General features: G+C 40.1%; 1 protein-coding gene across 26 annotated transcripts in view; it reads right to left on the bottom strand.

Annotated features, from left to right (window-relative positions):
- The window catches only part of IKZF1 (IKAROS family zinc finger 1), a 70,809-nt gene extending 45,883 nt beyond the window's left edge, over positions 1 to 24,926 (bottom strand). For 5 of the 26 annotated variants that reach the window (XM_065052736.1, XM_065052737.1, XM_065052755.1 and 2 more), the window contains exons 1-3: positions 19,482 to 20,130; positions 12,331 to 12,384; positions 5,604 to 5,723 (exon numbers count right to left, since the gene is read on the bottom strand). In XM_065052736.1, coding sequence (XP_064908808.1) covers positions 5,604 to 5,723; positions 12,331 to 12,384; positions 19,482 to 19,503 — 196 coding nt within the window. In that variant the 5' untranslated portion in view covers positions 19,504 to 20,130. The other 21 variants (XM_065052738.1, XM_021294557.2, XM_065052760.1 and 18 more) reach the window with 18 other exon arrangements.
- Positions 24,927 to 26,952: the final 2,026 nt, after the last annotated feature.

Here is a 26,952-nt window from a genome sequence, read left to right as displayed (position 1 = left end):
CTATTTTTAAAAGTTCCTAAAATATTTTAGTTACAAGTTTTTCAATTCCTTCAGAAGCCTCTTCAGTTGGACTTTCAAGCCCTGTTTCATTGTGGAGGGTTAAATACAATTCTTAAAGCTCCCCAAATCATCTTGAAACAAATTTTCTCTCTGCTCTCAGAGCCAGTAGGGCTACATTGGGTGACACAGCAATTATCAGCAATTATTTACAAAGCCTCATCATCTTCTAGACACTTTCATGACTTTGAGCAACAGAGATGTCTATCTGAATCCTGAGCCAGTAAAACACATTACACAGCCTGCCCCCCAAGGTTACTTTAGCTCTCTGAACGATTACCTATTCACATGTGCACACATGCCACATGTTTGTTTTGTTACTCATACACAACACACTGACTCCGTGGCTACTGAACTCCTACAGAAGGAGTGCACAGAGGTGTTAAGCTCTGGCAGTCTTTTCCCCAGCCCCTTTTCCTACCCTACAAAAGCACCAGGGCAGCTGGACCTGTGTCAAGCAACAGGATTGATTTTGCAAGCTGGGGTGGGGCACTTCCGCTTTTTAGCTTTCCTCCCTTCTCCCCTTTGCCTGAAGCCTTTCCACACTTCTAACTCTGCCTCCACCCAGCTACGTGTGAGTTGCAGCAGACTGATGTAATGGCAAGCTGCTGTGGCTGGCCTGGTGGCCCCTCAGCAACGCCTGTGTCCGTGTTCTCAAATCGTTGAGTTCCTTTTAAGGAAACAAAGCGCCGAAACAGCTCACAGTGAGGACACTTGCATTACACCAGTAACTATCTAGTTGTGCTGGTTACCACCTCTGAATGCTCTGAATGCTCTGAGGGAAGACACCAGGCTGCAAAGGCAATGCCAGGTTCCCAGTGATGCAGGCACCAAGGCTTCTGCTACAGGAACAGGGTTGTGGGAGCAAGGTAACATCACTCATGTAACATTTTCCAGTGCAGGAGAAAAATGTCAAAAAGCTCTTTCCTATTAACGGCCCTTGCCATACTAGTGTCCTTTATTTTAGACAAATAGAGAGTTTCTAACTTCATATAAACCTCACCTGTCTTCTATTGATGTCTAGGATCACCTTGATCTGTTATTTTGGGCATCTTCTGTCAGTTGTTCAACAGTTTCAACCAAATTTTGTGAGGTGAGTTCTCACCACCTCTTCTCCTAAGAAATAACAATATCTGTATGCATTACATATTACAGCTTATCTGTGACTATGGTGGTGATCACTTTCCTTCAGTGAGAAACCCTTGACTTCTGTGTTGGAAGTCTAAATGGTCATCTTCAGCATCAGAAGACAGCTACCCATGCAGAAATGGTGAACCCACAACCTCTTTCTGAGGCCAGTAACACTGTGAGATGGCGTTGGCTTTTTTTTTTTTTTTTGTTTGTTTGTTTTTGTTTTTAACCTATTGATGGCCAGCTACAGTAAGGGCAGTTACAGATAAAGGAAGGTACTGCTCGTCTTTCTAAGCAAATGCTACCACTGGAGCAAATGGCTTTTTCTGCATGAAGTAGGGTCCAATCTACAGCTCACTGAATCATTAGCTTCTGACACATGGCTTGAATTAGGATACAGACCTAAATTGCAATCGTCTACCACATACAAGATGTTCAATACTGATTACTCACAAAAGGTGCATGCAACATTTAACCTGAACCTTGAACGGTGACAGTAAGAATCAGCAGAAGATATTTCAAATCAGCTCCTATGTTATAGGTTAGCATGGGAAATAGGGCTGCCTGTCCAAAACAGGATGCAAAACACTAATTCTTAATAGAATGTAATTTCAGTGGCACGTGTATTTCTAAATAACTTAAAATTTCCAAAGGCTGTTTAAGAGAGATGGCAAAACAGAGTCTAGTGCCTTAAAGAGTTGTAAGAACCTAACTCTCTACTTGTCTGAAAACATTCCCTGTGTTTTCTAGGAAAACTAAACATATAGCAGGTGGATGAGAAGAGTAAAGAAAAAAAAATAATAAAAAAAAGTTACAGGTGCTAGATCAGCCTGAGAAGGAAATTTGGGGTGGAGGAAAGGACAAGGAAGAAAATATAGTGGACAAAGCATCAGAAATGAAGTTTGGAGGAGGAAGCTGCTCAACACATAATGGCATTCTGGGAATTACAACATTTAAAACACCGCAAGTTCATCAAGGAAATGAAGAGACATAGCAGTGACCAGAACATGTGTTTTAATATGTTTCTGTCTTGCTGTGCTGCTTGGTGTTATTATTAGAAACCGTGGATGACTTTACTTCCACAAATGAGCTTTTCACACCTGCTTATCATTTTTGTATCAGTCAGAAACAACTAATGTCTTGGATACCTCTGCCTGTGGACACAAGTCAAAACATACATTTCATAAACCTCCCTTCTGAAATTTCCACCCTCTCTAGTAATTTTAAGTGAGACACTCAAAAGCTGAAGGCACCAAATACAATCTGGCAAGTGAATTGAGTACTTTAACTTCTGAGGTCTGCTACACCTTCACTCTCAGAGCAGGAGAGATGATTCAAATGATTCACTCTATCAGGTCTATAGCACCATGTTCAAGTCTCAGTCTAGGGTTGGAAGAAGCAAGAAAGGAGATATTTGAAAACATGCAGAGGAGCTAGAGCCTATCTTTCTTTTCTAAAAATAGCTTATTTCCCCTAATCTTTGACCTTTAAAATGCTAAATTGATGAAAAATGTAATTAAACTTTTGACTCCAGGGTTAAAGGTTTCATGAAGTTTTACTTCAAATCTGAGTAAGCAGGCGGTCATTTGAACATTTTTGTCTCACAGGCTGATTAAATTAACAGCAGATTTCTCACCTAATTTTAGTAAGATGACATAAACACTTACATTTTTCTTTGAACAAACCCACAATTTCCATTGTTACCTCTATAATACTACGTGTACAAAAAAGTCCTCCAGAACCTAGTGGTCCTCTTCCATAAAGGTCTGACTTGAATTACCCTTCCTCAGTGCATGCTATATGGACAACTGATCTCTCAGGGCATTACAGATTAAGTGGAATGCACTGTAAATCATATGTTGAAATACAGCAAAGTGCACAGGGGATCCCCTTTGGAAGAAGGAAGCAGATGGGACATTAGGAAAGTCATATAGAGAAAAAATGTTGCCTGGCTGTATCGGTTCCTGTGTATTACCTGTCTGTTATCACAGGCCACAGTCTGTCTCCCAGCTATGAGATATGTATAGTATCAGTGGACCTTTACAATAGTCTCCCACTTGTCCATCATTCTTCAAGCTACTCTCTAAGATCATCCTTTTCTACTTAAGTTTGGTGATAAAGAGAGATGAGAAACAGATCTTAGGGCTTAGGGGTGACAGCATTGCACTGAACACCAAGCCTGTCTACACTGCTGTGCCAGCTCCTCCATCAAAAGAGGGTCCCCTTCATCTCTGGTACATCTATGGGATCATATAGGCCAAACACCGCTCCCAAGTAACTAGTTTATCCCTAGATTTTCTTTTGATGATGATCCATAATGTGCATAGCAATCATATGGCTTCTGATATGTTTGGTGCATGTGTTCAGGGCCTCTTTGTAAAAAAGAAGAGTTATTTTTTTTCAGTATACTGTTTTAAAAAAGTTATTTTAGGGCTAGGGAAAGGAGCAGTAGGAAAGGTGAGAGAGTATGCAGCTTTACAGAAAAGACAAACATTGGAAGCTCTGGAGTTGATACCTACAGCTAAGATCATCCATAAAACAAGTACCGTGAATTGTCTTTGTTTCTGTTAACTATGATAAATGCCTCACTACAAGACATGACCCTTCAGAACCAAAGAGCTAGGGGTAGAAAAGGGGCTGTAGAAAAAATGTTCAAGTCAGCACATGGAAAATCTAATTTATTACTGAGTGCACAAAGTGAAACTAATGAGAACAACAGATGGAGCTTAACATATTTGGACAAAGATAACATTTTCTTCTTTTATTACAGTAACTTCTAATATGTGTTAATATTGATATATAATTGAACTGTTGGCAGAATCATTACATCATCAGCAAATATAAATTCCATCTTTGCTGGTTCTGTATGATATTTGCAAGGTGCAGTAAATTCAATGCAATCAAAAATCCTGTTTGTTTGAATTTGAGCAACGGAATTTTTAAAAAAACATTATTATTTTTTAAATCGAGGCTTAAATATTTTGGAAGGTTTAGTTACTGTGGGAGAAAGAGGGCTTAACTCATTTCACTAGAGTTGACAGAGAAGCAGTAAAGGCAAGACTTTGTCCAAAGAGCTTTGGACTGAGAAACAAACGTAGGGGATCAGATTATTAAAAAGCATTTTAAAAAATTAATTTGTGCATAAGGTATGTCAATATGCATGTAGGAACTGAACTTTATGCTCACATTTTTGGTAAGAGGTGATCAAGTGGTAAATAAAGTGAAGATGCATGGGATACTGCATTGCCAACTAGCTAGTGCTGGAGTTGGGAGTGGGGCCTATTCCTATTGCTGACACCATCCTGCTGTGTTACCTTGACTTAGTTATTTTTCCTTCTGTGCCTTCCTTTCCACCCACCATCCTTTATTGGACTTCCTTAGACAATAAATATTTTAAGGTACTTGCAATCTTTCTGTAAATAGTCTTCCACCCTGACACTTGTTCTTGCAATAAGAATGTGAGCAATACTTTTGTTTGTGGATAAATAAACTTATTTAAATAGTCACACCTCTCCTGAAATATTTTTATCATACAGGGAATTGATCACAACATTCTGGGAGTCATTGTGGGGTTTTCTGTTTGTGTGTGGTTTGTTTTGTATTGTTTGTTTGTTTGTTTTGTTTTTTATAACCTACTAGTAAATAAGCATCATGCTCAGGTAATATGATCTAGTATTTTTTAGTGGGGTGCATGTGACCTGATGCATGCAGTAGTCAGCCGCATTGCCAGTCCTTGGTGTGGAGTCTGGCATCCTTAAGAAGAATTAGCATTTTGCACAATCATTGCTGGACAACAATTTAAATTAATCCAAGAGATTTTACCAATTGTGAACTTTTCCCTAGAAGAACAAAATTCAGGTGTTTTCTAAAGTTCTCCCAGTTAAAAAAAAAAAAGGGTACATGAAGATTAGATATCGGAATCTGAAACATTAATACTATGCGTGTTCTAATACAGCATTTTTGGAGAAATCTGAATAGAAGACAACATCCAAGATAGCATTCAAATTAGTAACAATAATAATAATAAAAATACTTGAGAGCTTATTGAATTTATATCAAATATGAATTCAGATAATTTTGACCTGGAACCACATATTTAATTTGATTATCTAAGCATAATGAAAAATCATCTTTTCTGGGGAGAATTTTGTGCAATTGGTTATGCTTTCGAAAAAAAGATAAATAGTAGGATCTTTATAATTTCTCTGTGGATTTAAAGGTTTGCTGTCCCTCAAAACGCCTTTCCCAAGGAGAAGGTTGCACAAAACCCAGTAAGCACTGAGTAATCCTGTGCTGAACAAGATGAAAAGGCACAGGGCCTGCTTGTTTACCAGCTTGCTATATAGTACTTTAGCATTATTGGCATATCATATTATGTACTAATATTTCTTATCAGAGTGTACTGGTCATCTTACCCAAGACTCTCTCATTCTTAGCACTCTGTTGTCCTCCAGTACTAGTTGAAAGGTCCTCTGGTACAGGCATAGGTTCATCTGCATCGTCAGGGACATCACTAATTGGAGAACTTTCTTTTCCTAGTAGTGAAGAAAGTAGCATCAGTGAGTCATCAGAGTAGCCTCATTTTCAAATAATACCGTAAGAGGAACCACAAACCAAATAAAGCTTAAAAAACCTAAGCACTGCTAAAAGCATGACAATCTTAGGAGCAAAACCTGCTCAGTGCAGAAAGCACTTCTTTGGAATACAGCGGAATTATATTTGTGAGAAGAATGAAATGGCCAATATCTCTTACAAATTTACTGAAGTCTGGATGCACAGTTATCAGCCTTAACCTTTTGGATATTAGTAACATACATGGATATTTTTCAGCTGCTATACTCAGAAGATCCAGTTTAGCCAACATAGATTACAAAGACAGATTACAGAGGTTATCAAATGGTCATCTTTTGTAAAAATCTCTTCTTTCTTCCACCGATATTCCTTGACAGCAGATCTGGATTTGCTTCAATGACATTGTGAAGTCTAACCCACAAGTATTGTGGAGCTCTAACAGAACTACCCCCAAAATAAGATTTTATTTCCAATGAAAACTTCAAATTACATCTTCAGGAAGCTTCAGTAATACCCACAGATCAATCTTTGGCTGGTCCTTGTGCCTACAAGTAATTAAGTGCCTGTAGCTAATTGGGACTTCCTAAAATGTATACAATTAGAAGAGATCCTCACAAAATTACTTCAAAAGGTTTTATGGTCTCATTTGTAAAGAGGAAACAAATCCCCAAACCCCAGTATCTTGTGTGCACAAGGTTTTGTAGAAGAAAACAGTCTGGTGCTCGGTGTGTTATAAGTACTATGGAACTGTTTTAGTGCCAAATGCAATAAAATAAGGAAAATAACTCTCTTGCTAAGTGTTGCACTTCCAGAAATGGTGAGGTTTTTTGGCTTAGCTCCCCCTCACAGCATACAAGTCCTGCCCTCAGTGCTGTCCCTGTCTTGCAGAGCACCTTTTAAAATTACTTCACACATCTGTAGCAAAAGCATACTTTGGAAACAACTACCAAAAGAATTACCTAAGTGATTAGTTTCATATACTGTTACTAAAAGGCTGGTCTTTGCATTAATAACAAAGAATGGAATAAGCTCAGAGCAGGATTTGAACTCAGTAATGTTCACATAAGACCTTTGTCTCCAAAATGGAGATGTTACCAATTTACACTGATGCCATCTATTAGACATCCCATGGCAATCAGCACACAGCAAAGGCAGTAATTTCATGGCACAAAGGCCTAGCAAATTAGTGTTTTTTCTAATAAGAATTCCCTCATTAACACACAAACATTCATTAATTCTAAATCACTTCTCAGAAGAGTTAAAAAAAAAAAACACAAACATATTTAGCTTAAGTGAGAACATTCTGGTTATGCCAGTTACGGATTTGACCTGAAAGAAGAAAACAGTTTCCTCCTAACGTCCTGGCTGGAGCAAAGCATTGTGCTTTCCAGCCAGTACTGATCGTGGCAGGGGGGCAAATGACAGATAGGTCTAACTTATCTTCCACAAAAAGAGTGGGTGCCTGCAGTTCTTAATGATGTGTCTATTAGAGCGTGGAATACTCTCTGAGCCAGAAGGTGGGAGTGGCATCAGGGGAACCATCTAAAACTCCAGCCAGAGGAATAACAAAGGAGGGTAATGAAGGAACAGTCCTGTGTTGGCAGAGGGACTGACTAGATTATTTCATATGGTACCCCTCATCTCCAGCTTCTGAGGAGTATTCTTAAACGGGAACCCACTGGATGCAAGTGCAAGAGTGAAGGTGGATTGCATAAATGGAAAAGAAGAGCTATGAATTTTACAGCAGAGGAAAGTAAAAGCAGGAAGTAAGTTCAGTAAAATAGTTTTTGCCATTCACTATTTACCTTCTTATTTAGTTATTTCTGTAGTTTTCTATGTTATTTTTATGGGATGTAAGGATCTAAATAACTGCCAGCAACTTTCCAATGCAAGTCCTCATCCTGCCATGCTGTGGTATCTTTTACAGTGCACGGGTGAGGAGAGACAGCTGAAATATTTCAGCTTTTTCAATGCTTCCCTGCCCCTCCAATAAAACAAAACCAAAAAATCAGAAGTTTAATCATAGGGCAAGAGGCAGTCTGGTCAGAATCAGCTCTCTTAATACTACATGTAGGTTAAGGAAATTCATTTAAGAGTAATAGTAATCAAAAGCCATCTGAATTTTCCAAGGTTCAAGTCGTACTCCCAGTTACAATGGAAATTGATGCTTTGACTTTGCCTAGATGCAGAAGAACACTTAACCTAAAAACCTGAAGGCTCTTTTAGCTACACACCAATATAAATGCATAATATCAGACTTATAACAGATAGCAAGTAAAATCAAAACTTTCTTAGCGTATAATTAGACATCCTACAATAAACAGGCTAAGTAGGATGCTTTGAAGGTAAGCCAAAGCAGTCTTTTGGAATAGAACCCTGCTAGTAGATCAGAACTTTCACAGTTTATGGTGAAATTTTTGGTTCACTAAACAGCTCTCAATCTTCTGCTTGTTAAATTAATAGCTGTTTGCCCAGGTGGTATGGATCAGACTAGCCTCATGGACTTGGTGGGACAGAAAAGAGATCTGGTATGTTTCTCTCTTTGCAGGAGACTGCAGTTAAGAAAACTTTGTAAACTTGACTTTAATGACTCATTTAATACCAGTGGATTTCTTCCTGTTACACATGACCAAGATATCCCTCCATGCAAAAAGGCAGGGTAAAAACAGCGGATTTAAAATAGATGCATTTGTCGAGCTCTGTGTCTTGGATTCTAGAGCGTATTTGTATTTCATGCCTTAACTACATTTGAATAGTTACACTATGATAAATTTGCTACTGCATGGTAATCTTACAGATATGCAATCTCACTAACATCCTTTCGCCAATGAATTTAGAAATGGAAATGGGGTGGAGGAAAGGAGGGAAAAGTTTCCCATGTAATTTCTGTCAGGCATGTCCAGAACAACAACTGGTCAAAGGGATGGAGCTAAAAAAATACCTGGTGGAAAGTACTGGGGTAAACTATTAAAATATCACGTAACAGAGCAAAGTAACATAGATTTATTCCATTATCATTTTATATTTTTCTCAAAAATAAGAAATCAAGCAGAAATAATGCAACCTAATCTTGGGGTGGAAGGATGTTTTGTTTGTTTGTTTTGTGTTGGGGGTTTTTCAGTTGGTTGGTTGTTGTGTTGTTTTGTTTGCTTTTTTCTTTAATTATTATTTTATTTTGGTTCAGTTTTGTTTGATTGATTTTTAAATTTGTATAAAGAGCCACCTGACCTACCAAATCAAAAAGACAAGGCAGATGTAGACTTGAAGTTCTGTTTCTGGCTCTGCCACTGATTCATCATTCTGGATGACAGTCAAACCCAATTCACATCCCCTTTTCACTTGCAGAACCTCAAACCTCCAGTGATGGAAAGAGTCACTCTGGGACGGGAGCCAGGCTCTCAGGTGGGAAATACCACCCCAGGATACATTCATTTCTACCTTCCCAGGACCTAGCAAGAACATCAAATGCAAATCTCTTCTTCCTGCATTTGCAGAGTGTGGCGCAGCCTGGTTGGTGCTAGGGAGATCTTTTCATGTTAGATGTGGAAACATTTGTACTGTTTTTTTTCACCTTCCTTAACTGTTAGGCCATAGAACCGATTTAAAAAAGAAAAGGCAGGAAAAATACTGCTTGTTAAGTGAGATATTATCTGTGTTTTCTGACTCTCTTGTATGAGTGCCGGATACCGTTTGGTTAAATGTATGTCAGCTCTCTCCTCATTTCAGAACTGCAACTGCTTGCTTCATGAAATACCACTTTCAGGAGAAAAATAAAAAGTGTGAATTCTGCGTTAGTCACACAGTATTTCGGTTCCTCTAGGAGCCAGCCATGCCTGGATTCCCAGAAGCAGGAATGCCTGTGCACAAACAGGGATTGACTTGCTCACACTAGCTTTATACTCTCTTGGCCTAGCTTGCTCCTGACACACCTGGGTCAGCTACGGCTGCATAAAGCACATGGCTGCAAAACACTGCTTTTGAGCTGAGAAGACTGTTTCTAGAGAACTATTTTATTTCTGGGTTAAATAAAAATCCCAAAGAACATCTCCAAAGTAATTTTATTTTCTAGTATTAAAAAATAAACCAAAACACAACCAAGCATTCTAGTGAACTAAACCACCTAATTCCATAGGCTCAGAGAATAAGCTACACCTGATGAGCATTACTCACAGAGCAGGAGAAATGAATCTGTTTTCCAGCTGACAAGACAATCTCACACTCCTGAAACTGTGCAATCCTATAACTGGTTCCCATTATACAGTAGAGCTCCCTCATCATGCAAGGGGAAAAACTCCTTTCTGGATTTGTCCGCCTATGAGAAAGAAGTAGGTAACATCCCTGTATCTTCAAATCCTCTGCTTTTGAGGTCTAGTAAGAGCTTACAAAGAGCCCATATCTGTTGAACCTAATCTGACAAACTCCTATTTCCAGAAGGCTGAGTTCACACACAACTCAGATCATAAATGAAAGTAAATTAACAAGTTGTTTCTCTGGACAGTTGTTCACAAATCCAGCTAACAACCCCATACAACTCACAGCCTCTGCTCACAGAAAGTACCAGATGCTCAGTAACAGGAACTGTCTACCTCTTGTCAGAGGTAAAATTCCTGTTAAACATATAAACACACACACACATATATATATATATATGTATATATGTACCAGTGTAAGAGAACCCTCTATCACTACAGAATAGTACTATTCTCATCAGCATGACTTGCTAGGAAAGGTAGAAGGCACAGGAAAGTACTACAGTAGCTCAAAACCTGGAAAACTTTGAGAGCTACAAATTATAAACATAGATATACATATACTATGTATATTTTTACATATACACAAACATTTAAAATGACAAAATTTCTTGCAAATCTTCTCTCTTAAGAGGAGAAACAGACCGTAAAGAAGGCAAAGTGTGTGACCTTCTAATCCACTCACTCCTTGACTTGAGGCAATTCCTCCCCATGTCAAAAGTCAAAAAATAATAAAAAAATGCATCACTCTAGTAAGAGGTGGCAGGTATGGAGCTCAAATTAACGCCATTGTACAGAATACCACAAAAATGAGGTGGGGAGATGCAGGGAAGCCAGTGTTGCTGCCAAGGAAGAGGAGGTTGGTGCTCCTGCCCCAGGAGGTCGGGCAAGCAGGAGGGAGTTTCTGCAGCGGGCAGAGGTGCTGGGGCTTTGTCCGAATAAGGGATTAAAACCCCACTGCTGCTTCTGCTAGGGCCATATGTGCTCTGACGACAGCATGTGTAGGACAGGGTTTATTTCATCTGCAAACTGTTTCAGCATGTGACAAAGCACTTATGTGTAAGTATATCTAGTTACAATTTTAAAACAGTTACCTGAGGAGGGGAGAGCAACATGCCTTCACAGGGCTCTCTAGGAAATATTCCCCTATACTAAATGTATTTGAAAATCTTCTGTTAGCTTGAAGGTTTATTGTATTGCTCTTCTTTCAGACAGAAAATGTCTTTGATTTTCAGTTTTCAGATGACACTAAAAGTTCCAGGTTCCAATTTTTGAGAAAACATTTTTAGAAAGGAGGGAGAAAGGAAAAAAATATGTATGCAGTGTGTTCATACATTTCTGGAAAACCCAGTGACCTAGTCACCCACACTGTACCCAGACCTTCATGACCTCCTGTAGCTGCTCTCCAGGTCCTGAGCCAGCAGTGTCCAAGAGCTGCCTCTTAAGAGCCACACACCCAGGTGCCTCTGAGGAGCAACCTCCGTGACGGGGCTGCCTGGCTCCTGGCTGAACACTAAGAGTGAAAACTGAAAGCAATGAACCGTTGCAGCTGCCAACATACTAGGGAAACTAGGAAAGAGACTAACTTGTCCTTTTTCAACTGCGGAGGCACAGCAGTATGGCTACATATTATCTTGCTAAGACATTTTTTTAAGGAACCAATTTACAAGAAAGTTAAGAATACAAAAAAACCCATAGGAATATCAATGCGGGGTAAGGCTGCAAACCCTATCCATGCCACTACAAGGCAAACTTTAGAAACCTGACTTCCCTGCTGTCTAAATTTTTTTTCAAAATATTGTCATCTTCAGCAAAAACAGTTGCAAGTGTAAAACCTCACATCAATCAGTCTTTTTTTGGTTTTAAATGTTTATAAGTAAAACTGAGCACTCTGGAAAAAGTCAAATAACCCTATGTGGTAAATACAATTTGTTTGCTTTTAATTAGTATTTGCCCCCTCCCACCTGGTGAACTTTCTTTGTTCTCTATTTTGTAACAATCAGAACTTTGCTCCCAAAGAAAGAGTGTAAATGCACACCTGACCATGCTTCAGGGATACACTACCACAGGTTTAATGCAAAATTACATCTATGCTTCAGTATTCCCTTGACTTCTTTATTTACTCAGTTCCTTTTAAAAAAATCCATGCACTGTTGGGCTTGATATCAAATGATATCATTAATTATATCTCAATTCCCACTCTGGTTTTAAAAAAAGACCCAAAGCAATTTTATTAACAACAAGAAAAACATCGTACTGTGCTAGAAAGATGACCAGGAATTTAGGATTTTCTTTGTAGAAGTATTCGTTAAGACCTCACCTGAAACCTGGGACATATCTTGAGCCTCATCTGTTTCCATTTTCCTCAAGTTATCTGAGAAGAGAGGAAGAGCCGTAAGTTAATGCAAAATAACACACACATACACACACACAGAAAAAGAAAAAAAAAACCCTCCACACACAGAAAGAGAAAGAAGGGAAAAGAAAAAAAAACCAAACCCTTTGCTATTTAACTATAAGATTATCTGGGAAGAATAATGTATTTTTCTCTTTATTTCCTCCCTGCATACTTGCTAAAGTATCAGACTGGCACAGACCTTGATCCTTTTAAAAACAGCATTACAAAGATTTATAAAAATATCATTACAAGCACAGGAGGACCAAATTTGTTATTTATTGTTAATTTCCTACTGCATAATAACCCAAAATGCAAACTGACTGCAACAAAATTAAGCAGAAAATTAAATGGCCCTGGGTCATTGTAGGCACAGAATTCATTCTCTTGGTTGATCCATAGTTATGTTCTTTCTAATTTACTGAGCATGCATCGATGAACCTTGAGTCAGCTTGGTGACACGCGTACAATCAGCAATCAAAAAACGAAGCAATTTGCTGAAGAATGTCTCATTTACCCAGGCAGGGCTGCATATCTGAGCAGCAACTGCCACTACCTCCATTAATAATGAATACACCTCCAGCCGCGGCAGATGGGCAGAGCAGCAGCTTCAGGCTTTGGCCCCTTGCTCGCCCGGGAGCCCTTCCTTCAGACCGCACCAGCCCGCTGCTGCGCGGGGGAGAAGCACAGCTCCCCAAAATAGCGAAACGAGCCCAGGAGGGAAAGGGAACCCGTGCCTTCCTGTTTTGCTGACAGATGGCTGGCTCCGCAGCGCGGCCAGCAATACCGGGAAGCTCCTGCCCTCTGCTTGCGACACACCATCTTCTGAGGAGCCAGCGACCACAAGCACCAGGGAGGAGCGTGTGGAGGGTTAGTGGGGTAGAAACAAAATTTAGGCTTTCAGTCGGAAGGGGACACCACAGGTCCCAGGGCTTGAGCGCTGGCTGTGGACAGCTGGTGGCCCTTTGGATAATAGATGTGCTGCTGGAGCAGGTGGTCCCAGCACAACCTCGTCCCCACCTGGAAGTATGGCATGGGCATCTGAAGTAGCCTCAGGTGGGGAGGGGACAAAAAGCCTACAAGATCTTTGTTCAGCCATGGCCACCTCTTTACGTGGTGTGGCTGGCTTCCATCCTGCTAAGCAGAGGAGCTGGCCTTTTGCTGTTCTTTGTAACTGGGATACCTGCCCCATCAACCCTGTTACCTAGAATTAAAGGAGATGCATTTTCTTGAAGGTTGGAAGCAGAAGAGGCTTAAGTGGCTTACGTTCCTGTAGAAAAGGTTTAAACCTTATCCCAACCTTTTTAGCCCAGCTTCCATAACTGATTTTTTTTTTTTTTCCCCATCCAAAAATATCTTCAGCCTGCTACCCAACAGGCTGCAGTGGGAAAGCATAATAGCTGTGGTCATATTTATTAATTTAATGTTCTATGGTTTCCTCACTTGCTTCTGAATGTCATCTGTACATTTGAGATCCAATATACTGCTGCCCCCATTGCAAAAGCTGGCTTCCCTCACCAACTCCATGCTGGACTTGCAAAAAGAAGAGGGCACAGACTGCAGGACTGCAGACAGATGGGTTGGGGAACAGATTTCAGTTCATGCAGTTTGCAAAAACAGAGTATTCTCCCTGTTGCACTCATACTATAGCACTGCTTAATATCCAGTAATGCTGTGTCTTGCTTTATTCTTCTCTTAAACTTTAATTCCAGATGAAACAATTTGTTTAACATCTGTATATAATTCTCAGAAATGACTACAGCCATGCAAATACAGAAAGCCACCTCGTTCAAGAATTTGCATCAGCTCCTATGGGACTGAAAACCTTTCAATAGGTCCATTTTTAATGAAGTAGTCAGTGGGAAATGCAGCTTCTCTTGCAGGAGGGAATACCCTATAATGGTAGCCTGTTCATTTACTGGAAACACAGTGTATTTATGGCAGGTGGTATGGTACAAGTGCTCGGTATAGTCCCTTATTTCTCCTGCAAGCATCACTGAACACAAAGGAAAAGAAACAGAAATGCCCACGCATCTACTACTGCCTTTGAGGGTCACCTGGCTGCTATTAATTAGTTGATTACTACACATTTTTCCACAAGATACAGTCAACCTCAACCAAGCAAAGAAAACATCCTAAGAAAATATCCACCAGAAGGCAGCTGCACTCATGAAGAGCACTTCATTCTGGCTGCACCTGCCTTCTCCCCATCACTAGGGCTTCAGCAGGACTGGAAGTGACAGGAGAAGGAAGGGCTAAAGGAGAAAATATCCTGTGGTATCTGGTAAATACTAATGAAATCCCAGGCATCTTCAGTGTAGGCTCTGTGTCAGCAAAGAATACATGACAGGACAACCCCCTCCCCAATTCCACAATGACAGCAGCGTGATTGTTTTGGCTCTGCGACTGTTAAAAGTTTTTTCATGCTGGACCTGAACATAACATGTCTTGGGCTAAATGTTAAATGCTAAGTGTAGAATTCACCTCTTTGCCTTTGGTACGGTAAATCTATGAATAGGAAATTCTGCCGTGGAAATTCCTCCCTTTCTTCCTGTGCTCTAGAATCAGCAGAAACGTTGTCACTGACTTCCCAGAAAGCAAGAGAGCCATGTGTGCGGATACCAGGATTTACAGCAAAGTATACACTTGATATCGATTTGTAAATTAAAAGACCTTTACAAAGATTTGTCTAAACACTTTTTCAGAAATCTTTATGACACAAGACCCTAAATAGCCCTCCATTTTGGCAAGAAAAAGAATTGGTTTGCATTTTTTTATTGTAAGTTGCACCTGCAGAATTAAATTAATCACCAACATAAGAAGTGTTTATGACTTCACTGTCTTCAATGTGGTTGCATCTATTTACTTTCTAAGCTAATTTAGGACTTTGAAGTTGGAAATAAAAAGCTGGGTTTGATAGCTGACCAAAACAATCTTGTTCTCAAACACTGAATATGAGTAGCTCTCATTTATAGCAGGAAAAGAATCAGCAACTAGGCGATAATAGATGTTTCTTCTGTTCAGGAACCCAAATAGCTCCAAAGTGTGGCCCCTTATTAAAAGGGCTACAATGTTTCCCTCAAAATAGATAAAACTATTTCTTCAAGTCTTCTTGGATACACACCTCTAAGCTGTATATTTTGACCTTCAGACTCCAAATATCAGATTCCCAGGTGAAGCTACCATAACACTTAGGAAAAAGAATGAAGTCACAGAATCACAGAATGTTAGGGATTGAAAGGGACCTCAAAAGATCATCTAGTCCAATCACCCTGCCGGTTGCAGTCTTAAGCTAATTAATAATCAACACACAAAACCTCTGAAAGGCTGTGTTGATTTTGTTTTCAATAGAAAAGCACCCAACTGACCATGCTCACACAAAAAGTTTGGAGTTAAATTAGTCAGAGTTTATCCAGGTTACCATCCCGAGCCTAAAGAAAATTTATAGGTGACTGATTTCCCTCCTTGCAACTCTGTCTACTATGCAACTTGTGCAACATCTTAATATGTCAAAATAAGTCCCATGAATCACTGAGGTACTGCTCCATTTATGTCTGGTGTCAGTTACAACCACAAGCGGATTTGGGACCTTTTGGGATTCCGAGAGTAAACAGGAAGAAGTCATTACAAGGTTGAGTTTTTCTAATGTTTTAGAATACAGCAAATTAATTATTTGCAAGTCTTGGTTTATTATTTCATCTCCTGTTTTACAATGCAAATTCAAAAATAAACCTCCTTGCCAAGAAAATGAATGCTTAGCATTTATACAGTATTTTATCAATTCAAACAAACATGTAAGCACGTCAGCCCTTCTAGAAACTCTCTTAGGATATTAAAATATCGCAGGATTGGGCCATTACTACAATTCAATGGAATGACCTAATCCAATGCCAAAGACTAGCTATTTTGTTTTCTTCTTTGTTCCCTAGCTACGTAGTTACTGACTTCTATGGGAAAACACGTGTTTCACACTCAACACAATGGGATCTCACTTAGGCTGTGGAAATGAAATCGCAAATTTTGACATTTGAGGAGCCCCTTTGGTCTTACAGAAACGCACCTAAACCCAGAGGTGGCCTTACATCTACAGATAGCTCTACTTCTGGTGCTGCAAGAAGTACACAAATGTGCAGCACATTGAGCAGCCTGTTTCCTGTCTATTTGTAGGTGTAACCTTGCTGAGCAGACAGAAATGTCCCTGAAGGAATGCTGCTGTCTTGAGTGCACCCTGCAGGGGCAGGTACACTTTTCCACGAAGACTCAGAGCAGAAAAATGAACGTTCATGAAGTCTGGAGGGGAGGAGAAGAAACCTCCTGCAAGAGACCTGGCGTTCTGCAGGTGCTTTTGCAAACATAAAAAGAGAGGGGAACACGTGTTCCTCAGCGGTGGCAGCTCTGGGTTAACTGCGATAAAACAAAGAAGCAAAGAGGCAAACCCCAGCCTTGCTTCCACAGCCACTGTGGGGAAAGGGCCAATTTCGCAACCCTCGTTTGTGCGAGCAGCCCCGCTGCAGGAAAAGGGACTGCTGGCCCAGGTCACTGGAGCAGCTGGCCCTAACGGAGCACTCCCGTGTGAGCACGTCTTGTCTTTGTGGTCTTTGACATGTCTCATTGGCTCCTCATCACATAGGCTGCAGCTTTAGCGAACTAAAAATCCAAACCAACAACCAAAGACATAAAACCCCAACCCACTTTACAACCTAAACTGAAGCAAAGCTAATTGCAGCAGAAGGTCTCACTCTAGCAGAGCCATTCCCTTGCATCCACTGAAATCAATGACTTTAAACCAACAACCCAGAGAGGATATGAATAAAGATGGCCCTGTAAAAGTATTTAACATTTAGTTTACTTTTAAACGAAAGACTTAATATTATTTTTTTCTTAATAGACTTTTAACTTTACATACAAATGTACTACATACAACTGAAGACACAACAGGAAAGCTGCTAAATGTGCATAAAAGGTACTATGTATTGCACAACCAGTGGAAATACTTGAAGAAAATTGCTAGAATCCTACAAACTAGTTTTAATTAAAAACATCCAATATCTCAGCAAGCAGCTGATAATTAGCTTTATTATTGTAATTTAATATGCTAGACTTCACAATCTCTGTGAATGACTCTACTTTAGAAGCATTTTAATTCTATTTTTAATTTCCGCCTCATCACACAGCTCAATGTAAATAATAACTACAAAGATGAGGGGTGGTCCTTCCTGAAAGCTAAAAACTGGGAGTCATAATAAGCCCAGCAGTGTCCTTCCATTTCTGTTTTTAAAAAGAAACCTCCAGGTTTTCAAAAAGACTGCATTAAAAAAGAAAAAAGGTAAAAACAAAATGGATCAATTTGTCTTCCTCTACACCAAATCCATATTCAGCATTTTCTATAAAGTCTAGGGAGATGTTTAGTTTATTCAGTCGTTTCTCTATTCCTGTGTAGTGTAAATGCCGGTTAACTACACAAATTGACAATACAATTATGAGCATACAGTCAAATTTCAATGGAGAGCTCCTGTCTGCAAAATGAAGGAAGTTCTGTAATTCAACACACAAGATTAAGAAAAGAACTCTGCTAATAGTGCAGATGCAAAACATTTATATGTCTGGCACATGTAAAATTAATTTCCATGTTAGTGAACAATTGTGAGGGTGTATAAAAAGTTACCTCAAACATCCTACATCATTCTCAGTTCTTTGGGAATTCTTTGTCAAAGCACTGACAAATGATAAAAAGCGCATCTTGTATGTGTTTTCCATAAGCAGTCTTCTTAGAATTCTACTTTGTTTAAGCTATATTCATCATTAAAATTCATCATTAAAAGAGATACTTTATTTTTTTTTTTTTTACTTTGCGTGCAAATTACTGGACTTGATATAATTACAAATATGAGAAAGGTTCTTCCTTCAAGTTTTTGAACTGCAGCCAGAGTAATTATAAATTTTTTCCACAATATGAGAAAAATATGAAGGTAATTTTCCTAATTAAGGACACATTTTATTAACTCATTAAACTCTGTCACCTTTATTCACTAAAAATCAAGCAGAAAAGTGGAATAAATTCACCATGACAAAGCAAATGCTCACATTTCCATCATATAAATAAACTGACTAAAAAAAGGTGAGGTGTGTAAATTAAGGCACTCAATCTAGGAACACAGCATATTCTCAAGTAGCCAAACTGAGCTCCTGGATGTTCTTTCAGGGCTCTCACTTAAGAGGAAGCAAGCAGCAGATGTAAAACTGTACTTTTAATATCTATATATGATTTAAAAAGCATAGGATGTCCTTAGCATAGCATATCCAAATATGAAATAGAGAAAACATAAAAGGATATCTTTATGTCTAGAATCGTTATTGCCCAGTATCCCCAACAATATATCAGTAGTCTATTTGTTCAGATCATAGGAGGTTTAAACAACTCTGCTTCATGATCACAGAAGTGCTTCCTAATTTCCCTGCAAACTGTTCAAACTGTTACAGATTATTAAAGGACATTACCAGCCTGAATAAACATATTAGAGACCTGTGTGTTTGGTTTTTTTTCTGTAAATAAACCTAAAAATAACTCCTAAAATTACTATAATTGAAATTAATTAGTAAGTTTCTCCACACTACATGTTTCAGTTAACTCTACTTTTGCAAATATTTTGGACCCAGTCTGCTATAGACATTTCCAGCTTTATATTGTAATTCCTCCACTGTTCTCAGTGAGTTGATACAAGCAGAAAAATGAAGCAACACATTGGAGAATCAGATCTGCCTTAGAGAGCGAGTTTCTCTTTTACTGAGAAAGTAGAGCAACTGGGATCAGAAGAAGAAATTCAAATCTTTCACGTGAAACACAATTCAAAATAAGCTAAAGAAGTGGACAGTTCCCATAGCTTAAAGAAAAAAAGACAATTTCAGCATAACTACTCTTCAAAAACTGCAGTCTGAATGGCATTTTGAGGGATTTATACAAGAATCAGGATTTTGCCATGCAGGTCCCAAGCCTACGCTGTCCTATCCCCATGAATTTGCAATGGTCAAAAAAAAGGTATGAACAGTCATGAATCTTTTTTAGGACTGGGACCTACCTTTGTAGTCACCACACTGCATTGGCAGTGACCTGCTCAGTGCAAAAAAAAAAAAACAAACCCACAACAAACACCTGCAATAATCTCTTACTGTCCATCAGTTTAACGCGTGAAGGAAGGTGTGTCTTTAAAAAGGGTGAGGCAGAAGTTGTTGGGCTTCTAATAAAGATGCATCACAACATATTCTCTAACACAATTCTACTTAAATTTAGGGAGCAAACAAAACTCTTGTTGACTCCAAGTTGTAGGTATTTTTATGTACAGATTACTGATATAGGGACAACAAACCTCAGTTGACCTTGGAAGCCAGGAGTTTGCCAGCTGAAGTCAGTCTGTTTAGCCAGATAGCCACTTGGGATATAAAACTCCTGCAGCTACTTTGGATGAGTGGAAGGTATTTAAAGTAGTCTCCAGTTTAAAAATTGCCATAAAGCTAACAAGACTAAGACTGCCTATCATGCCTCAGATGGAGCTCATGCTCATCTCTAAACGCTGTTCCCCTCCAGCAGGGGAAAAATGTAATCTTTGGATTACAGAAAAAAAAATATTAGTGAGGAGTAGGTCTCTCCTTTTTTGACTCTTGCATTGAGTTGCAAGCATCTAAAAACACTTCCCAAAGAATCACACTCCCAGAAAAACTGATGAGAGTTCTTACCTTCCACTCCTCAACTGAAATAGTGTATTCCCGGTATCCTTCTGAAGGTATCTAGCAATGGCATTCAACCCAACGGTGTTTGTCCAGCAGTGCAGCCTCCTCCCCTTTCTCTTTCTGGGGGAAGGATTCTGAGAAGAAAAATGTTCCTAAACCTTTCATTCTGTGTGACTTTATACTTCCTAGGAAAGTGGAGTTACTTGCTTGGGAGGGGAATTCCGAGCAAGTCCACTACAACGCCAGCAGCGTATCCTGCCTTACGCTCATAACAACATGACAACTTTTTCCAAAGATCCCATCATTGCTGCACTACGTTTTACTACTCTGCTATGTTTTCTTTGGTCTAATTTTATTATTTTTAATAATAGTAGAAAGTAATGACTGGTCAAAATATAATCAAGTACATATGTGAATCTTGACTGAAAAACAACAAAATTCACTACAGATCCAGCTCTTCTTGCACATGAAACAGGAGAAAAAAGTCCCACAAGTCTTCGGTGAAAGCTTTTCCTGACAAAAAGCCACACAATTGGGCTGTGATCCACGACTTTTGATATCCTTTGGACTTTTAAACAAAACGTTGCCAAAAGTGATCTGCCAGAACAGCATACAATTCATTATGCCCGTGTTTGCTGTTGCTGAAATACGGACTGGACCTGTTTCCATGTTTTCTGCAAGATTGTGGCGTTAGTGTAAGCTCAAATAAAATACGTTTGGAAAAGTTTTTGGCTTCATTTTGGAGTTACTAATTTTACTTATGAGAAACAAGTTTTACATTGTTGTGTAACTGTGGATTGATTCTCCACTTACATTTCTGCATCGCTATGCAGTGGAAGTGACAAGCAAACCAGGTTTTTGGTAATAAGGTCCACAAGGGAAAGGAAAACTGCTACGCTAATGCCAAAACAGAGACTATTGCATTTTTTTATTGTACATTGCATATGAAACAAATGACAAAGGTGTCATTCATACTTATGTAAAAAAACATGCAACCAGAGCATTCCTGGAGTGAGAACTGGCAGCCAGGAGCTGAGTTAGAAAGTCACCGGTGTACGACAAGCTTGTCTCTCTACTGCAACTCCTGAGTATAGAACCCACTGAAAATGCATCACCTCACTTTTCTGACTTGAAGTTAGGTAGCCACCCTGAGAAATATTCAGCTGGGATAAAGGATGCACACAAAATCAGCATCTAAGCTTCTCTGGTTACTGGGAACATGAAGGGCAAAGAGAGAAGAGCCCTCTACCCTGTCATTGTGTTGAGCCAGAGAGATTAGTGATCCCTTTTTAATTACTGGGCTCCATCAGTCTTTTCTGACTGAATTAAGACAGTCAGTAGAATTCCACATTATGCCTCTGCCTTCCCACTGCTTCCCCTGGAAGCTGTACCCAGGACATAGATGACTCTTGCAGGTATCGGTTCAGTAGGTTTGAAATCTTGGCTCTTCAGGATGTCCAACACTGGACTTCCATTGACTTCAGTCTGGCCAGTCGGTAGGTATATCTGCCTTCTCCTTGGCTTTTTATCTTAAATATTTTACTTTATAGTTAGGGATATGATTTATATATATGTATATATATATATATATACACATATATGTATGTATGTATGTATTTTATAGTTGATCAAGCTCTGAGTTCAGGCTATTTTACTAAAAAAAAAATAAATAAAATGAGCACATGAATAGTCACCAATACTAACATATGTGAGAAAATCTTTAAGGTTCGAAGTGAGTCTAGGATAACAGAAACTTGAACTAAGGAAAGTGCAGAGCTCTGCAGTATTTTGTACACTTCCCTCACACAGTTCTGCTAAGAACAGCTATCATTTTAAGAGTTTTTGGTCTCACACTTGGTCTACTCTTAGTTTGTCATGTCCACATGCAGCAGTTTCAAAGGGTTTGATAAAGCAATACGGCATGTGGTTATTAAAATAAACTCGATAGGGCTTTGCTAAGGATCAAGGTATCCTTTGCAGGGAGGGGGAAGAAAATACATGGCAACCTAAGCATTATGTACTGTATTTTTTATTCAGTTTTAAAACAAACATTTATGAGTTAAAAATCAAAACAGAGCATGTCAATATTAGAAAGAAACTTCTTGCACGCTAGTGATGACACCTTTTGGAAAAGGCACATAGTATGAACCACTGTATGCTACCGTTATATTAATCCATGAAGAGAAATACTGGGTGCATGCATGGTAACATGAACAAATCAATTCTCAGTTTTCTGACTTAGAATTTCCCTTATTAGAGAAGAGAAAGAAGAGTAAACAAAGTTACCTAAGGGCAAAAATTTGGCTTGGAAAATTAAGAAGCAACTACTTTTTCATATAAAAAGCCATCCCATCCTTAATTTTTCTATTTCACTAAAGCTCTGAACACCTTAAACCATGCAAAAGAGCAATGCCACAAGCCACTCAGAATATTCCCCTGCTTACTTGATTCAGATTAAGTCTTCCTAAGTCTTTGGAAGAAATTGTAGTACTTATTTCTAAATGCAATATATTAATATGCCTTTTCTTTACATTTCGATGATCATTTATAATATGTAATAGAGAGTCATACTACTTGGTACTCCAGTCCGCATGTGACTAGCAATCGATGTGAGCAGTCAACTGAAGCTAACAGTGCATCTTTTAAAGGATTTCGCCCCTACAATACATTACAGCATCTAATTTTAAAAATAGACTATTAAAGTCTAGCAAAGGGGTTGTTAAGATGCATGGATAAAATATAATCAGGAGTAGATACCTGGTTTGTTTCATTTGGGGTATTTTTTGATGGCTGGACAGTAAATGCATATGGAAGTAACCTTAGTAGCATCTAGCTACTGAAAACAAACAAACAAACAAAAAACTAGTCAGGAAGCTCTCATTCTAACTTCTGATCTCCACACAAAGTTATTTCAAAATACTACTTGCACTTAAATGTGTAAGCAGACTCAGTGCAAGGGCAACAAAAAAGGAAAGAAGAGAAAAAAAAATAAACAACATCATATTCTTCTACAGTAATTTACACAGTTTAAGCCATTGGCCATACTGGTCTAAATATTCTTGCACTCCACAAAACATCATTTTTTTGGAGATAGTTTGCAATCATAAGCTACAATTTTTTTTCTGACATAGTATTACTAGCTTTTAACTAGTTTGGAAGCAGAATGCTTTTCACAACATCTGTCAGCGTTACCATACCTTCTAGACCAAGGCAGAAAAGTAATCCAAGAAGTAATCAGGTTGCTTGAAGCACAAGATTAAAAGTTTCCTTAGAATCGACTGCTGCAGTGGGAAGTCGTTTCTTCATACACACAGTTCCTAACTACACGCATCTTCTTTAATAAGAACTACAGAGCAAACCCGTCCCTTTGCAGAGACGTTAACTTTGCAGAGCAGGGTGAAAGAAAACCTTCAGCTGTGACGGGCTGTATCGCAAGGAGGAAAACTTCTGGTGACACCGCTATTCGGAAGTCAGCAACTTCTCCTCTAACGCCGTTCCCCTCAAGCGCCCAGGGGCTGTTACTTTTACAAGTTCCTAATGGCTTTTACAACCTCGGCACCTGCCCCCCCGCAACCCCGCTCCGCAAATTACAGGCGCGAGCAGTTTGAACTCGGGCTTTGAACGAACCGAAGTGGTGCAGCGGACTCGAGAAGGCGAAAACAGACAGGCCCGCACACTTCCCTCCCCTTGGAATCAATGGGCACCCCTTCTTGTCCTGCTCCTTACGGCTACTCGTTCCTGAAATTTTAAGGCAGAGCTCTAAAACGCCTCACACCCAAACTGCGGTGCAATGTTTGCAAATAAAATAATAATAATAAATTAAAAACAAAACCAAACGCGGATGGGACGGGGAGGAGGTGAAGAAAGGGATGGAATGGGACGGGAGGACCTGCCTGTTGGGCTCCGCAGTCTCCCACTTTACGCTCCCGGCAACTTCTCCCGGCAGCGCCAGCTCCGCGCTCCTCACCCCCGCGCCGCAGCCGCTCGGGGCTGACGCCCTCCCCGCCCCCGGGGCTGGGGCAGGTGCCTGCCTGGAACCCCCCGCCCCGCGGTGTCTGCTGCGCCGGGGCAGGCGGCAGCTGTGGCGGCGCGGAGCCGCTCCATGTGCCAGCGCTGCCCCGCGGGCGGCGGCTCCGCGCCCGGTCCCTCCCCCGCCGCCCCCGCCCTGCACGGCCCCCCGCTCCGCACCCGCGCACGCCGGCGCCCCCCGCCCCGCAGGTGCCACCCGGGCGGGCAGCGGGGCGGCCGCCGACCCCAGCTCCCCGCGGTGGGGTTTTACCTGGCGAGGTGTTTCACCGGAGGGCCCCGCCGGCTCCGCTGAGCTGGAGCCGCGGGAGAGGGACCGGGCTCCGCGCCGCCTCGCCGGGAGCTCCCGGGTCCGGGCTCATGCGGCGCCGGGACTTGCAGGTCTGTGGGTACGGTAGGCAGCACCTGGACACAGCGGTACGGCGGGATGTCATACGCCGTCAGCTGCAGACATCCACCTGTAACGCCTCGGAGCTGAGGTTAAAGGGGTCAGATCACCCTCCTTTATCTCAACCTGGTCATTCGCATCCTGTGCAAAACCTGCCCCACACTTTTTAAGCACTTGAATTTAATGCCACAGGATCAAAACTTAAGTAACTTACTTGAAATCGGTGACAGTCAGTCCCTGAAAGCCAAACCTTACACTTCAGTTCAAAGTGCACAGTGAACCTGTTGGAAATTACTCATATGCTTAAGAATTAATTGTATATACATTCTGTGAAGAACAGGATCTTATTTTTGCTGTGCTTCAGTTCCTCATCTGCAAGATGAGGATAATAATACTTCCTTTCTCACATCCTATCTTTATCTGTGCTCTTATGTTACAAAAAAAAAAAAAAAAAGGCATAAGTTTATGCATGTGAGTAATCTCATTGACTTAAAAGGGACAATTCACAGACACAAAGTTAAGCAAACATGTAAGCATTGGAAAGATCAGGGCCTCATAAAGCAAGGTCTTCAGAACAGAAATAATCTAGTACTTACTAAAAGTTTATATTGTATAGCAAAATGAGATCTCCAATGGCAAAGTTGGGCTTCTTTTAGAACAGATATGGCAAGACTGTACCTGGGGATTTATTTCAGGCACTGCTTCCCTCAGTGAAGCTCTGCAGACATGGTTGTTCTGTGCTTCACAGGCCAGGATAATAGCTGGGTACACTCAGGATGAATCAGGTGTACATAGTGCTTCTCTATTTTTTTTATTTTTCTCACTGGGTCTTTACAGAGATGCACAACCATCTGAAACTTCTAAGCAGACTTTATGGATCTGATACAGTTGACACTTACAGCCAAAATTTCCTGGTTTTTATTCCAGAATACCCTCGCATCTTCCAGCAGGTTTGCATACAGGGACACAAGAGCATTTGATCAGTAGAATCACACCCTGGCATTTAGAGGAAAGAAAGAGAAAAGAAAAAAAAAAAGGGAAAGAAGAAAAGAAAGAAAAAGAGAAGAGAAGAGAGAGAAGAGGAAAAAGAAGAAAAGAAAAAAAAGAAAAGAAAAGAAAAGAAAAGAAAAGAAAAGAAAAGAAAAGAAAAGAAAAGAAAAGAAAAGAAAAGAAAAGAAAAGGAAAAGAAAAGAGAAAAGAAAAGAAAAGAAAAAGACAAAAGAGAAAAGGAAAAGATCCCCACAAAAAAGTGGCAGCGTACACTGAGCAGTTAGTACCTTTCTCCAGGAAATCCCGAAGAGCTTTGCCTCAGCGAAACTGAAGAATACAGGCAGGGAGAGCTTCACCAACCACCCTTTTGAAAAGCAGAAGCTGCTAAATTCAAGGGAACATAGCAACTTTCCACAAATACGTGCGTCCAGTCTGGTACCAAATCAGATCCCCCAAGCAGGCTGGTGCACTCTCAGGGCAGGGGGATCTGATTTGGCACCTATTTTTAAAGGTAGATTTCACACTATGCAAGCCATGTTCTCTCATTAAACATTTGATAAGAGTTTTTAGGTCAGAAAGAATTCGCCGAACATGTGTGAGCTGAGTCTGCTGAAGTCAAGTCTTGTGAGATGTTAAGCATCTTCTCCGAGTCGCGGCACTGAGGTTTGTTAACAGCTCATAGGAGCTCTCAGGACTTAGAAGATGTTGTGAAGATCCCTTTACGGCTGATACCCTTGAGAACTACTAGAGGTGTAGTCACAGCAGCACTGAGCTCACTGCTGGCATCCTGCTCTCATGTGCAGCAGGTTTCTTGCTGGGATAGCAGCAGTGGGTAGTCTGAAGAGAGCTCCACTGCTCCAGTGATGCTTACCAAGGCTAGAGTTAGTTCGAGCAAACCTGTTCAGATATAGTCACAGATACACACTTCGGCACTTGCCTGAGGAGCCAGATTCTGCAATCCTTTTCTTGCACTATTTCCACTGACATTACTAGGAATTTTGAATGAGATAAAGGGGGTTGTAAAGGATATAAGGTATAGCAATATATATATATATATATTAAAAAAAACCCCAACAAAACAAAACAAAAAACAAGTGGCCTTACAGTTGTCTAATTCATTGCCAACTAAATAATTTCTCAGACTAAATCTGCTAAAGAAACTTCCCTATTGCTATCAGGTGTATTGTGGGAAGTATCTAACAAGGCTGCACAGTGAATGGTTTCTTTCAAATTCATTCTTAAATTCAAATAGTAATTGTTATTGAAGGAGGTACAATGTTTCTACTGGTTTGTATTACCATGTTCCATTTATTGTTTTCCTACAGCAGTCTTATCAGCCCAAATCCTCAAAATGGACAGCATGCCACATTTGTGCTGCTTCTGTCCATTATTAGACAGATGATGATCATTAAATAGAA

This window comes from Columba livia, chromosome 2 (genome assembly GCF_036013475.1).
Source record: "Columba livia isolate bColLiv1 breed racing homer chromosome 2, bColLiv1.pat.W.v2, whole genome shotgun sequence".
NCBI classification, from domain to species: Eukaryota; Metazoa; Chordata; class Aves; order Columbiformes; family Columbidae; genus Columba; species Columba livia.
Note: the sequence above shows the minus strand (reverse complement) of the source record. Positions and strands in the feature narration are given on the sequence as shown.